The sequence below is a fragment of the Hyaena hyaena genome, unplaced genomic scaffold (genome assembly GCF_003009895.1).
Source record: "Hyaena hyaena isolate Hyena2069 unplaced genomic scaffold, ASM300989v1 scaffold_21, whole genome shotgun sequence".
NCBI lineage: Eukaryota > Metazoa > Chordata > Mammalia > Carnivora > Hyaenidae > Hyaena > Hyaena hyaena.
Window position 1 is genome coordinate 3,129,310 of NW_024080653.1, and position 15,072 is coordinate 3,144,381.

General features: G+C 54.6%; 1 protein-coding gene across 1 annotated transcript in view; it reads right to left on the minus strand.

Annotated features, from left to right (window-relative positions):
• The window catches only part of DNAH17 (dynein axonemal heavy chain 17), a 98,365-nt gene that overhangs the window by 67,056 nt on the left and 16,237 nt on the right, over positions 1 to 15,072 (minus strand). Inside the window, exons 14-18 of the mRNA XM_039226469.1 lie at positions 11,988 to 12,096; positions 10,942 to 11,045; positions 7,568 to 7,708; positions 4,782 to 4,925; positions 2,271 to 2,453 (exon numbers count right to left, since the gene is read on the minus strand). Of these exons, the coding sequence (XP_039082400.1) occupies positions 2,271 to 2,453; positions 4,782 to 4,925; positions 7,568 to 7,708; positions 10,942 to 11,045; positions 11,988 to 12,096 (681 nt within the window). The remainder of the gene's footprint in view (positions 1 to 2,270; positions 2,454 to 4,781; positions 4,926 to 7,567; positions 7,709 to 10,941; positions 11,046 to 11,987; positions 12,097 to 15,072) is intronic.

Sequence of the window (15,072 nt, forward strand, 5' to 3'; positions counted from 1 at the left end):
AGAGAGGGAGACACAGAATCTGAAGCAGCTCCAGGCTCTGAGCTGTCAGCACAGAGCCTGACGTGGGGCTCAAACCCACAACTGTGTGATCATGACCTGAGCCGAAGTCGGACGCTTAACTGACAGCGCCCCATCACTGACATCTTTAAAAAATTTTTTTAAATGTTTATTTTTGAGACAGAGACAGAGAGAACGTGAGCAGGGGAGGGACAGAGAGAGGGAGACACAGAATCTGAAGCAGCTCCAGGCTCTGGGCTGGCAGTCAGCACAGAGCCCGACGCGGGGCTCCAACCCACAACCGTGTGATCATGACCTAAGCCGAAATCGGATGCTTAACCGACTGAGCCACCCAGGCGCCCCATCACTGACATTTTTAAAAGAATTGTTTTAAATGTTTGTTTATTTTTGAGACAGAGACAGAGAGAACGTGAGCAGGGGAGGGGCAGAGAGAGAGGGAGACACAGAATTGGAAGCAGGCTCCAGGCTCGGAGCTGTCAGCACAAAGCCCGATGCAGGACTCAAACTCACGAACTGCAAGATCATGACCTGAGCCGAAGCTGGACGCTTAACCGACTGAGCCCCCCGGGCGCCCCAGGGACTAGCCAATTCTGAGAGAGACCAAGGGCTCAGGAGTGGGGAGCACACCCCTCATATGCAAACCACCCAGCCCCGGGTCTAGACGACGCCCCGCCACCTCCTTTATCCCAAGCCAACTCTCCTCCTAAGTGCCCCAAGGTCAGGTACCAGGTGAGTGGAGGTGACCCCTGGACATCAGAGTCGCTATTAATACAAAGTGGCCAGTTCTGAGATGTTTCCCTCACTAGCCTTGCCCTTCCTCAGACACTCACGGAAGGCTCTGGCCTGGGCTTTCTCCTCACCCCTGCCGCTGCCTCCTGATCACACCTGCTTCGACCTCTGAAGCCCCTCGAGGCTGCCAGGCCTCTTTCTATGGGAACTGTGAGCAGCACTAACTTTCCTCTCAAAGGCCTGTACCGAGCTCTCCACATCCGCTCAGGCACCTCTGTAAACTGAGATCCCACGGGCAGGAATGAGACTGGTGCGGGGGGAGGGGCGCACAGCCCGGGGTGTGACTCTGTCCCCTTCCACGCGTGGCTTCCTCAGCAGATGAATCCCCGCAGAGCCCCGCCGTGGTGGCCGTGGCGGCCGGGGCTCCAGACTCGCATCCTGCCAGAGTCCGGAGCTCACGGGGCCCCACGTCCATACCCGAGCGCGTCTCTGTTGACAGGCTCTATTCTGGACTCTGGAGCGGCTTGCGGTGTGCACTTGGGCTGGACTCGTCCCCTTTCTGTGGCTCAGAAACCCTCAAGCCGTTTTCTTTGCCCGACACCGTTGGCCTGGAACGCCCCCTCCTTACCCTTTAAGATTCTGTGCACACTCAGCTCCCCTGTGACACCGTCCTGGACTTTGCCAGGCGTAGTCAACTCACCACACGCGTGCACATGCACACACGCTCACACACGCGCACGTGCACACACATGCACATGCACACCTGTGCACATGCACGTTCCTCACTAATAGTACAGAGCATCTTGTAAATACTTGTTACTGCAAGTAACTCATGCCCACTATCAAAAATTTCAAGCAACGCTCAAGGATATGAAATAAAACAAACCTTGGCACCCCCCACCCCCCGTCCCACCCCACCCCTTGCTGTCCGCCCTCCTTAACCCCATCCTGTCTCCAGAGGGAAGCACTCTTAGCAGGTCGGAGTATATCCATAGAAATACAGGGTTTGGTTTGTTTCAACAAATGAAATCGTATTTGAAACATTGTTCTACAGCTTGATAAGCACGTAACCTGTCACCAGCCTCTTTCCGCCCCGGGCTCATGTTTGGGACACATCCGGATGCCTCTGGGCGGATGGGCCGGAATCTACTGGACCACTCCCCCACTTGATGGCATTTAGGTCTTTTCCAGTTGGGGGTCCCTGTCGTAAAGCCAACGCTCTGACAAACCCATCCTCAGATCTCCCTCCAGGGGGCGCCTAACTTCCCAGGCCCTTTTGTGTCTGGAGAATCCGATCCGACTGGGTTTTGTTTCCAGGTGTTGAACGCATCGAGGGTGTGCGAGCCAGGAAAGCGCGTGGGTCAAGATGCCCGAGTACCGAGGGGCTCGCAGCATCTAACCTCCAGAAGGGAGCGGACTACCAGCGTGTGGGGTAGGAGCACACTCGTGCCATCGGGGTGGGGGGGGGGGCGCCGGGGCCTCTGCAGGGGAGGGAGGTGGGGCCGGGCGGGGCCCGGACTGACCTTGTAGCTGATTCGGTTCTTGGCCAGCCGGGGGATGAGCTTGGCTGCATTGTAGATGTCATTGGTCAGGCCCTCAATCAGCGCCAGGAAGCCATAGTCGGCGCCCAGCTCCAGGGACGGATAGAAGACCAGCTGGTCCTCATCCAGTTGCATGCGGATCTCAAACAGCGGCGCCAGGCTCTCCTGAAACAGACCGTCCGGGCTCGGCACCGCGAGTTGGGATGAACCGCACCCAAGTCCCCGTGTTCCCTCCGGGCACCCCAGGGCAGACCCGGGCTGACCCACGCCTTCCCCGGGACCCTTAGAGCAGCAGGGCCCAGAGCAGGCTGGGGCAGGGCACCGCCCCCACCGCCTCGCTGCAAAGCCTGTGTCCCTTTCCCACCAGCTGCGTGACTTCCCAGGTCCCCCAAACATGTGAAATGAGGATCATCTTGTATAGAAGAGACACACCAGCCGTCCCCACCTCTTGGGGTTATCGTGAGGACTAAGTCAGCAGCGCGCGAAGCCGGGGAGCGGCGGCCGGTGGCTGGCAGCCACGCCACAGTGCGCGGCGGGGTCGCGGCTGGGCACGACCAGAAAGCACAGCCCTCCCGTCCGTGGAGGACCCTGGCTCTAGGCAGTTTGGCCGTGAGCATCTTTGCCACGTGACTAGTTGATGAACGGTTTTTCCATAAAAGATAAAAATAACCAGTTTGTTCCCGGAGGTGTTTGCATTTTCATTATACGATATAAAGCTCAGCTCGCCCTCGCCGCGGGTGACCACTGCGTGATGGAAAACACGGTGGCGAACTTCCCGGAAGCGTGAAAGAAGACCGTGCCAGGCCAGGTTGCACACTAGACTGTCCTAGGAATTGATGGCACACCCGTTATGACACACGATGGCATCGGCCTTTCTCCTGTATTTCCTGTGAGCGCCGGGGGTCTATCAATGTCCACGTGACAGTGTTCCGAGGAGGCACATCAATGGGGACGCTTTCACGGGGCAAATGCCATCAGTTATTTGCACCAGTCGGCACCCTTGTCTTTGGAAAATGGATGCCTCTCTTACGTGAAGGAAGAAGTTTATCGTTACTAGTTCGGTCATGCTTCCTGGGGACCTTTTTAACACCCCTCTTTGATTTTTTATCTTCCATGGCAAAATTGCCTGGTGGCCAGTGAGCAAAGTGGCTGCAAACACCTGCCGTGGGGTGCCAGACACCAGGCGGGCCGGCTTCCGCTGCCCCAGCAAGGACAGCCACTGCAGCTCCGGTTCGTAAAGCACATGCACACCACGACCCTGTCTGTTCTCGGGTCCCCCTTGCGAGGCTGCCTGGCTGAGGGTGCCGCCGGCCTCATTTGTAAGGTGACCTGGTGGGGGTTAGCCTGACACACCAGTGATGCTCAAAGGATGGGCTGAAGCCCCCCAGTGGCCATGAGATCCACTCCACGGCCACTAGTCTTATTCCAAACACAGTCCCACGAAGGCCCTGTGGGCGGCTGACTTGGGAACCTACTGGTTTTCTCTACGACCAACAGATGCTGTCTACTGGCCTCCAGATGAATTGCTAACTGGTACGAAAGGTCAATTGTCCCAAACTCAGATGACTAGACTTTTCTAAAGCCTCTAACTCGAGGCTCTGTTCCTTGGAGCCACGTGCAAATATGGGGACTCCCGGGGATTTTTGGAGGACATTTTGTCATCAAGGGGTCATCATGGTTTGGATGGTGACTAATTAACCATAAATCACTTAACTTGCTGACATTTTGCATCGTTGTGGGACACGTGGTGAACCTTAGAGTCGTAGTGACGAGGACACCCATCAACAGAATTTTGGGTCTGTGGTTGACTGGTGACACCTAGCCTTTGAGACGTATGTGCTTGGCTCAGGCACGAGTCGTCCGTCGTCTGCAGCTGGTACAAGGGACCTTGCTGTCCCTCCCATCGTTTTTCCAGTGGGTGCACTGGGTGGGCTGGGGGATCTCGGATTTTGCCCTCCTAGTGTATTCAAGATCATCTGGGAAATATCATACTGAAAAAGATGTGGGGCGGGGGCGGGGGGCTGACCTGCACGGAACACGAGGAAGCACATGCCAGGATGAAACCAACCAGGACCTCCTCTTTGCTGACCTGCTTCACGTTTCCGCTGACCCCACAGAGGGGTGAATAGCTTAGCAGCTGATATTGCTGACAGGAGGGCACGCCCTGCCCAATCCGTACAACCAGGGGGGCCATGGTGCCTGCTCTCCCTCCCCTGGCTACAAGCAGGGCTGCTTAGGTATTTGATAGCTGACTTGGGGTGACCAGATGTCCTGAGTGCTGGGGACTGAAGGGGTCCCCGGTGTGCAGGATTTTCAGTTTCAAATTCAGGGCAAGTAGTTCACCCTCTGTAGGTTTAAAGGCATGTTTATTTGTATCATGATAGCCCAGTCTTTCTTCCCTGCAAACTATAGATTCCCAAGTAGACCTTACTTCACGTTTATGATACCGTACTCATAGCACAAACGCACGTGTGTCTCATATTTGCAACTCACATCCATAGCCATGTTGTCCATTAGGTAATTCAGCGATTTGCGGATGAAACAGTCAAATTCGTCTAGGACCATGCCGTCAATGTAGTTGACGTAGTCTTTCCAGGACTGGCTCGTCGTATCTGCTCTGAACAGCTCAGCATTTTCCTGCAAACAAGACCACATGGTTGGCTGCCACATCACGGCTTCCTCTGCTCACTCGGTAACCCACTCACTCCCTGTTCACATACTCCAGGCACACGGGGCTGCGTTTAGCTTCTTGAACGTCCCGGGCTCTTTTCAATATCAGAGGCTTCACACAGGCTGCTTCCCATTCTTGCCGAGTGTGCCTTCTTCTAACCTTTTAGGTTTCAGCCCAAATGTCACCTCCTCACAAAGGAAAGCCCCCCATTGACCACAGCCCATCATCTCAGATTTGGTTTCCGTTCCTGCCTCTCCCCCGTAATCCCTCTAGCAATCCGTTATCTGCCTGCTATGACACAGATGGCAACCCTGAATTGTTTTATTGATTTGTGTCTCGTCTGTACCTCCCCTTGGTGCCAAGCTACACGAGTTCAGGGATTGACTGTCTTCTCTACCACTGTACCATCAGCTTGTAGCAGGATGCCCAGGACAAAGCAGGAGCTGGTGAATGGATGGATGGGTGGGTGGAATGGTGAGTGGATGGGTGTTTGTATGTATGTATATATGTATGTATGATGCATGTTTGGATGGATGGGTGGGTGAATGGGTGAGTAAAAGCATGGATGGATGGGTGGGTGGGTAGATGAGTGGATGGGTGGATGGATGGATGGATGGGTGGGTGGGTGAGTGAGTGGATGGGTGGGTGGGTGAATGGGAAGATGGATGGATGGATGGATGGATGGATGGATGGATGGATGGATGGATGGGGGGGTGGATGGATGGATGGATGGGTGGATGGGTGGATGGATGGGTGGGTGGATGGGTGGGTGGATGGGTGGGTGGATGGGTGGGTGGATGGGTGGGTGGGTAGATGAGTAGATGGATGGGTGGGTGAATGGGAAGATAGATGGATGAACGGATGAATGTGTAGATGAAAGCATAGGTGAATGAATGGCTAGATGGATGAGTGGGTGGATGGATGTTTAAGTGGATGGATGAATGGATGGATGAGTGGATGGATGAGTGGATGGATGGATGAAAGGACAGATGAACGGATAGATGATTGGATAGATGAATGGATGGGTGGATGGATGTATGGATAGGAGGGCATAAAGATGGATGGATGGGTGGGTGGATGGATGAATGGACAGATGGATGAGTGGGTGAATGGGTAGATAAGTGGATAAATGTGTGAATGGGAGGATAGATGGATAGATGGGTGGACAGGTGGGTGGATGGATGAAGAATGGGTGGATGAGTGGGTGGGTGGATGAAGAGTTGGATTAATCTCCTCGACACATGAGAGTTACAGGGCAAACAAAGATGACTATGGCCCAGTCTGCACCCTCAGGACAGTTCTCTTCTAATAGGGGAAAGAAGACACAGGCCTAAGTAACTTCAGCCTGAGGGAGAAGAAAATGGTTCAGGTGATTACGATGTGCATAGAGGACTCTGGCAAACCTGACGACATGGCCTGCCTCCTCGGGTTGCTGGCTTCCACTTTTCCTGGGTTCGCGTTCCCCGATATGCTGCCTCCTCCCTGTCCTCTCTCTGTGGTGCTGGGTTGTGAGCCCTCCCTTACTCTAGCCAAGTTTCTCTCTCCTGCGCCCCTTTCCAACACATCTGAGGCTGTTAGCGGGTTAATTGGTCAACTCTTCCAAGTAATATGTTTGCAGTTAAACATTTTCATTTAGTGGCACCTTCTGACACCAAGGAAGAGGGGGAGGGAGGAGGATCTGGAAACAAGACACAATATTCTCTGGTCCAATCAAGTCACTCCGCTGGGGCAACGGCCTTCCAAGCAACGGCTTGACCATGAGAACAGCCAATGAGGGACCCTCCTCTGGGGGCGGGGCGGGCTGCGGTCTGTCTGGGTGTGGTGGCCCATCACCGAGGTCCACGTCCATGATTGGTACCAAGCATCGCAAAACCCAACAGCAACTTCCCTGAAAATCTCTCGAGCTCAAGGTAGAGCGCTCTCTTTTTCAGGCAGAGGCAGAGCCCCACCTTTCACACTTGCCTCAGAGACAAGGTACCACGCGAGCCGGATCAAATGGCTGCCGGGCGAGGCAGGGGTGAGAACCCCCACATTGTCGGGAACCCGGGTAGACCTTCCGGGGGTTTCCAGGGGCGCCAGGCTACCGCTTCGCCTTCTCCCTCGGAATGCTCCTGCCGGGACAGAGACCCGCGGCCCGTGGAGGCTGTCAGCAAAACGGCACAATCTCTGGTCCGGGCAGCCCAGCAGGGGAGCACCGTCACACCCCCCCGATCGGACTGGGTCACCACCAGGACACGTGTACACACATTCCACGCTCCCCACTCGTATTTGCATGGTTTCCTTCTCAAGCTCATGTCGGGAAACCGCGAAGGACGCCAGAGACACACGCTGCCCACTCCTCAAGCAGCGTAACCCAGGGAAACACGATTTGCCGAACTTATACGACGATGTCACCTGTGTATACCAGCTGTGTGTGGGAGAGGGGGCGCCCATAGCAAGAGGAACTGGTTACTGAGCGTACGTTTATGACAGTCTGTCTGCTTTCTGGAAAGGAGACGCTTGGAGTTAAACAGAGTCACTTCCGTGACCACTAACGCTGCCTCTCTGGCTCTCCCTCTTCTACCAAGAGGGAGTGGCCGCTCAAGGCCCCTTCTGGGCGAGTCCTTACCACGACCATGGCTTGAATCTTCAGGCCGGCATCCTTGACCGCAGTGTAGCGCTTGTTGAGATTGACCATCCTTCCGTCCAAGTCCAACAGGGCTTCCTTCTTATTGTCTTTCCTCTCAAACATCGGGTTGGCCGACCAGTCCTGCAGGGTATGGGAGGGGTCACCCCAGAGCAGGTGTTCACACGAGGGGTGTGCGGTCAGTGTCCATGGCTCCGGACAGCGGACCCGGGTGGGGGGGGCTGGGGAACCCTGGCCGTCTTGTGATTGGGAGTTTCTACCACGAGGATGCTCATCATCTGCAATTATGATTCTGATCTTACTCTATTATCCAATAGTTAGACCTTTTTAAACAATTTTTCTTAACGTTTTTATTCATTTTTGAGAGCAAGAGAGACAGAGTATAAGTAGGGGAGAGGCAGAGAGAGAGAGGAGGAGATACAGAATTCGAAGCAGCTGCAGGCTCCGAGCTGCCAGCACAGAGCCCGACGCGGGGCTCGAACCCATGAACCATGAGATCATGACCTGAGCCGAAGTCGGACGCTTAACCGCCTGAGCCACCCGAGCACCCCCTATTTTTTTTTAATTTTAAATTTTCATCAAAGTGACATACACACAACAAAACAACACCGAGTGGGAAAGCTTGTGGACAAAACCCACACACTTGTGGCCCCTGGGGGAACTCTGGCGGCCCCAGCACTTGGGTTTGGGGGAGGCTGTGGGACTCTCTGCTTCGGATTTAGTCTAGACACTCTCGTGACTCGAGTGTGAGCGACCGAGGTTTAGCTCACCTGCTGCCCCTTCTCCCCAGCATTTGAGAATTACATGTGCCTTTTGGGGGCATTATTAGTTTCAGGTCTCACGACTGATTTGAATTTTCTTTTCAGATTACTTGGTTTTCTCATGCACCTGGGGAGTCAGACGCTACCTACTGTCTAGATTTGGTGGCTGGTTTTTGGATGGAGTTAATCCGTGTGGGGGCCTGGGCGAGCCAGCGTGTCCCTTCAGACTCCACCTCTGCACCCGAGGGAGCTGGCCCTCCATCCAGCCCCTCCCCTGCTGGCTGGGTTGTGGCTTCCGAGTGGATGTTCAGAGGACACGGGTAGGAGCGGGGCCCCATGTCTGCTCCCCCTGAAACCGAGATTAATGTGGGAGGCGAGAAGGGCTAGCCAGATGAGATCATGTGGGTGGGCCCCCACGACGGGGCCAGTGTCTTACAGGAAAAGGCAGAGAGTGAACTCTGTTTAGTGAGGCCATGGCGGGAAGGTGAGCATCCGCAGCAGGAAAGGCCCTCGCCGTCCACTGCAGCTGACGGCACCTTGATCTCAGACTTGCAGCTTCTAGAGCAGAGCCAAGTGAATGCTGAGCTAAGCAAGGCCGTCTTCGCCGCTCTGATGCGGAGGGCGCCATCAGCACGTACGCCTGCCCCGGCAAGCTCAGGGTCCGCGGGCCAGCGTCCCTGCGGTGGCCGGCGGAGAACGTGGAGACCGTCAGGGCTCCCGAAGAGGGTACACATAAGACCCTGGACGGGTACAGAAGGTGCGGCCCATTTCAGACGGAAAGCACTTCAAGTTTAGGGAACGTTAGCAAGAGGAGACACCTGTCTGGACGCGCTGTGGGGGTGTCGGCCCTGACGGTGACAAAGAACTTTACGTGTCTACAGAGAGAGCAGGGGTGCCCACAGGACAGTCACACCACCACCAGCCTTGCCAACGTGGGGTTGAGAGATGGGGACTGTGGTGGCTGAACCATGTCCCCCAAATTCACACGCTGAAGCCCGGACCCCCCGGCACGTGCCCATACTTGGAGACGGGCCTCTACAGAGCTGCTGAAGGTAATTGGGTCATTAGGTGGGCCTGAGCCCAATGTGACTCGTGTCCTTATGAAAAGGAGAGATCAGGACACAGATGTGCATAGAGGGACGACCACGTGAGGACACGGAGAGGAGACGGCCGTCTGGGAGCCCAGGACGGAGGCCTTGGGAGAACGCCCCCCCACCCGGACGGTGCCTTATCTGGATGTCCCGCCTCCCGCACTGTGAGGAAATGATCTTGTGCTTTTTAAGCCGCCTGCTTGGTGGGCTTTGTCAGGGCAGCTGGTTCACAGAGGTCCCTAAACTGTTGAAAGGGAAGGACCATCTCAACAAAACCCTCACCTGGACAGGACAGCTGCAGGTGAGGTCGAGAGACACAGATTTTTTGGACAAGCAAGGACTCAGTGTCTCATCAACGCCCTTTCCTGCCTGCAGAAGTCACCTAAGGAAATATTCCGTCAAATGACAACTGAGTCGGGAAACAGTGGGCAGCGGAGACCCCACCTAGTTTATGGAGTAAACCTGAGCGGATGTTGGGAAGCCTTGTAACGTAGAAAAGAAGGTTCAGGGGCACCTGGGCGGCTGGTCGGTTAAGTGTCTGACTCTTGATCTCAGCTCAGGTCGTGATCCCAGGGGTATGAGTTCGAGCCCCGTGTCAGTCTCTGTGCTGACCTTGAGGAGCCTACTTAGGATTCTCTCTCTCTCCCTCTCTCTCTCTCTCTCTCTCAAAAATAAATAAAGAACAGAAAAGAGAAAAGAGAAAAAAGAAAAGAAGGTTCGCACTAGGACACAGCAGACTTGAAACCGAATGATGGCCTGAGCCAGAAACGTGAAAATCTTCCAGCTCCGACATTTGTGAGGAGGGAGAAGGGAGGTGGCGGAAGCCTGTGTGATCGGAGGCCCCATGGCTGGGGGCACCATGGGCAGTAAAACAGAAGGGGATTATTTAATCTTGATATATCGATGGAGAAAATATGGCTTAAACATGACTGTTTGAAAAGTGAAATGGAGTGGGGGCGGCTCCCGCGGGCTCAGTCAGTGGAGCATGCAACTCTTGATCTCAGGGTCATGAGTTCGAGCCCCACGTTGGGCAGAGAGATCACTTAAAGAAATAAACTTTAAAAAGCAGGGGAGATACATAGATGACTATAAACGAACGAGGAGGAGCAGACGTGTTGCTACAGATGTCGCTGCATCAGGGCCTTGATGACGGACCGTGGGGAGGCTGGTGAAGGATCCCCCCTCCCCAGCTTTCCGGGTTGGGCTTGAGTGAAAGTCAGCTCGGGGTCTCACTGAGGGGGGTTGGGTCTCAGGGCATGGCCCCGCCCCTGGTGCCCAGAGGCCGCTGCAGGCGCTCCCTGCCCAGCCCAAGACGGCCCAACCCAAGAAGACGGAACAGAATTGAACCCTGCGCCCCGGCCCTGGGGCTTCTCTGCCGTGGGACCACCTGCACCTCGTTGTGCGGGGACCCTCCACGAGCACCTCCGTGGGGTCCCTTTCCCCCAGGACCCTCTCCGGGGGCCTCCAGTTAAGCCCCACGCTCTGTACCTTGCTGCTTACTCACCTTCATGACCTGAGAAATTCCATCTATATTTTGCTTGGCTTTTTGCATCCTGTTCTGCAAGTTATATAGAATTTCTCGCATGTCTTGAATATACTCTAACACGCCTAAAATAGAAAAATAAAGGAATACGGCAAAGTGAGCAACGCAGTCAAATGGAAACTTCTCTCGGGGAGGCTTTAGCGGCCGCGTCATCGCCAGATGGCGCGGGGAAGGCACGTCCACTGCTCGTCGCGTGATCCCCAGGTGCGACGCTGACAGACGAGGCACGTGGTCCTTCCTTGGAAGCGGGACTTCCCTCTCCCCAGATGCATGGGCCCTTAGTTCCCAGGGCACCCCCCCCTTGTGCCCCCGACCCTCCAACCACCAGCAGGGCGCTGGACACACGTGAGCACAGTCACAAGTCTCAGCGGCTGGAAAGAGCTGCGTCCTTGGGCCACGCGGCTCCCTTGCACAGAAAGTGCAGGCCAACCCTGGTTGCAGGGAGGGGCACAGTCCCGCCTCCTCACTGAGCCGGGGGAGGGGAGGCAGCTCTCAGCCTGAAAATGGCCCAAAGCAAGTTGCGGGTCTTGACAAAGGAGACAGCCTTGGTGGCAGTGCCCATACAGAGATGCGTCCAGAAGGGAGGTGGTGGGGGGGAGGGCTTCTGCCTGCTCTGGGGGGCGGGAGGAAGGGGCTTCACAGGCACACTTCTTTCTGCTCCCCTGACACCCTCCCTGGGCCTGCCCGCACAGCCTCAGGCCCTATAAGCCCACGGTGAAAACTTTGGGAACTTTGGTGGTCTCTGGGGCAGGGCGGGGGGTGTCTTTGCCTGATTCCATTTGTAAGTGACACAAATGGGCTCTTGGGACAGGGCACGCAGGCGGAATGGTCCGATGGCCTTAAACATCACCCTGTAGAGTCCAAGCGGACCCATCCAGCCGGAAGGCAGAAGCAGCCGCTCGCATGTGACGTAGGACAGACGCTGGACAGGCTGGACACCCCCCCCCCCCACTGCTGCCACTGATCTGCTGGTCACCCCCATGGTGAGACAAGTGTGGCCTCAGTACCTTGGCTGTTCCAGAAAAGCGTTGTTTCAGCAGCCAACAATTTGATATCGATTGCTTCCAGTTCTGACTTTATCAGTGGAAATTCTACATCCATCACGGTTGTCTTTATCTGCAATAAAAACGCTGTAGTCTCACTCAGGGCCTTTGTTCCAAATCCACCCAGATCCTAAACGATCTCGTGGTGAGGATTTCCTTACCCAGCACCAGCCAAGCCACTTACAATTTGTGTCATTTAATTGGGAATTATACGCAAATCAAATTCCAGGAGATTTCAACTTCTAAAGCTACTTTTATCACCAAGGATTTGTGGATATACACAACTCTTGGTTACCCATGGAACGGGGTAGAAACGAAGGAAAGGTGACAGATAACAGGACAATAATGAGTGTGTAATCCGTAACTGTTTTTATTAGGCTTAGAATCATACAAAGAAACTCAGAGAAAAAGACACGGGTAACTGGAGCAGGTCGGGGCTCAGAATCTCTCCTTGGTCATAAACTCCAAGCGTGAAATTTGGATACATAAAGATCCAGGCAGTGCCTGGGCCTGGGGTGCGGGTGTGCTCAGGTGGCTGAACATCCGACTCAAAATCGAGACCTACATCGGGCTCCGCGCTGACAGTGCAGAGACTGATAGGATTCTCCCTCCCTCTCTGCCCCTCCTGCTCACGTGTGCTCTCTCAAAATAAAGAAAGAAAATAAAAAAGGAGGGGCGCCTGGGTGGCTTAGTTTGTTAAGCATCCGGCTTCGGTTCAGGTCATGATCTTGCAGTTCCTGGGTTCAAGCCCTGTGTCGGGCTCTGTGCTGACAGCTTGGAGCCTGGAGCTGCTTCGGATTCTGTGTCTCCCCCTCTCTCTCCTCCCCTGCTCATGCTCTATCTCTATCTCTCTCTCTCTCGCAAATAAAACATTTTTTTTAATTAAAAAAAAAATAGGAGATCCAGGCTCTATAGGGAAGCCATTCAAGCTGTCAGTGGATCAGAGCATTAGTCCAGGTTCTAGAAGCTGTTGATACAGTCCCACTCTGCTCTGATAGAGAAATTAATGTAAAGCTTGAAAAAAACACCAATTCACAAAACAAGAGGAAAAAAGGAGAGGGAGGGTGTATACAGTTTTTTAATTTTTTTTTTACATTTATTTTTATTTTTGAGAGACAGAGTGAGACAGAGTGTGAGGGGAGGAGAGGGAGACACAGAATCGGAAGCAGGCTCCAGGTTCTGAGCAAACGTTCAGCACAGAGCCTGATGTGGGGCTTGAACCAATGAACCATGAGATCATGACCTGAGCCGAAGTCGGACACTTAACCAACTGAGCCACCCAGGCGCCCCGGGTGCATACAGTTTTTATAAGTTGTCCCTTTAAATAACAAGCACCATTTGAGTCCTGGAAATACCCTTCTATCTAGCAACATTTAAAAAAATTTTTTAATGTTTTATTTTTATTTTTTTTGAGGCGGGGGGGTAGGGGCAGAGAGAGGAGGAGACACAGAATCCAAAGCAGGCTCGAGGCTCCAAGCTGTCAGCACAGAGCCCAACGCGGGGCTCGAACCCACAAAGATACAAGATCATGACTTGAGCCGAAGCCGTACGCTTAACCGACCGAGCCTCCCAGGTGCCCCAGCAACATTTTAATTTTATATACCTTTTCAAGGACACTTCTACTTTATAAAGTGAGGGACGCAAATAGAGTTAAATTTGTGCATTAGATGCTGACCACTTGCCTTTGAGAACAATACTTCACGTATGCTAGGTCCTTTCACATGGTGCTGCGCTCCGCCCCGCCCCCTCCCGCTGCCCCCGGAGGCTTCAGATGGTTCTCCGTCTAAGCAGGTGGGCGAGGCCAGAGAAGTAAAGCTTACAAGCCCACCGTCGACAGACACAAGACAGGAAGGAGAGAATTCCGTCTATGGAATTACAAAGCGAATAAGCGAGAGGTACTGATTCCACTCAATATTAAATAACTACAATGGCCGCGGCCCCCTCCCAATGACTGGTGCCCTTGCTTTGAGAATATATCCCAAGTGAGATCGTTTCATAGCGCGCCTCTGTGGTGTGTTAGTGACTAAACCCGGTGCTGAGAGTTCAGAGGGGGACCCTTTACGCAGAACTTCTCCAGCTGGAAAAGGTGCGGAGTTCCTGATGACCGCGCAGCAGGCAGAGACGGCAGGTGCGTCCCGGCCTCCAGGGCCAGCCTGGCCGGGGCCGCTGCGGGGAGCGCGTGCCTCAGGCTGCACGTCCAGCCCACGACACACGCGGACACCCGGGGACTCGGGAAGACCCTTCGTTGATTGCCGGTTTCCCATAGTAACAGCCCAGGAAAGCAGCCCCAGGTCCGCCGTGCCTGCCAGAGCACACCGGGCTCACGGTGAGGACAGCCACGTAGTGACACATGTGTTCTGTGTGTCTTTTAACAGCCTATGTCATCAACGCACGCGTTAGGGCTCCGTCCTCAGAAGTGTGACCTGGGGAAATCTACGCACACGAGCGGGCCCTCAGACCGCCCAGCAGACTCCGCGCACCCCTTTCTGGCTCGGACACCAACAGTCGTGAGCGGTCTGCAGAACAGAAAGCGCGGTGAAGATGAGAAGGGCCCAGCGCATCTCCAAAGAGGCAGATCCGCGTCGGCAGTGAGTGTCTCGAGCCCCAGGCCTCCTCACCCTAAGCCAATGTTTGTATCAGCAGAGGGATAGCAGAGGGACAGAGGAGGGACAGCCAGCGCCGGTAGCTGGAGCTAACGTGCTTCTGGCTTCTTGAGTTGGAGAGCAATGGGCGTGTCCGGGTTTTGTGCGGATAAACAGAAGTAGAAGACCAGATAGATCTTTTTTATTTATTTTGAGAGAGCGCACGCACAAGCAGGGGAGGGGCAGAGAAAGAGGGAGAGAGAGAATCCCAAGCAGGCTCTGCACGGCCCGTACAGAGCCCGATGTGGGGCTCGAACCCATGAACCATGAGATCACGACCTGAGCCGAAACCAAGAGTCGGCCACTCAGCTGACTGAGCCCCCCAGGCACCCTGAAGACCAGATATTTTTAATTCAGGGTAGCAGTGGCTGTTCGTTTTCCCTCTGCATCACCAGGAGGAAGTCGTC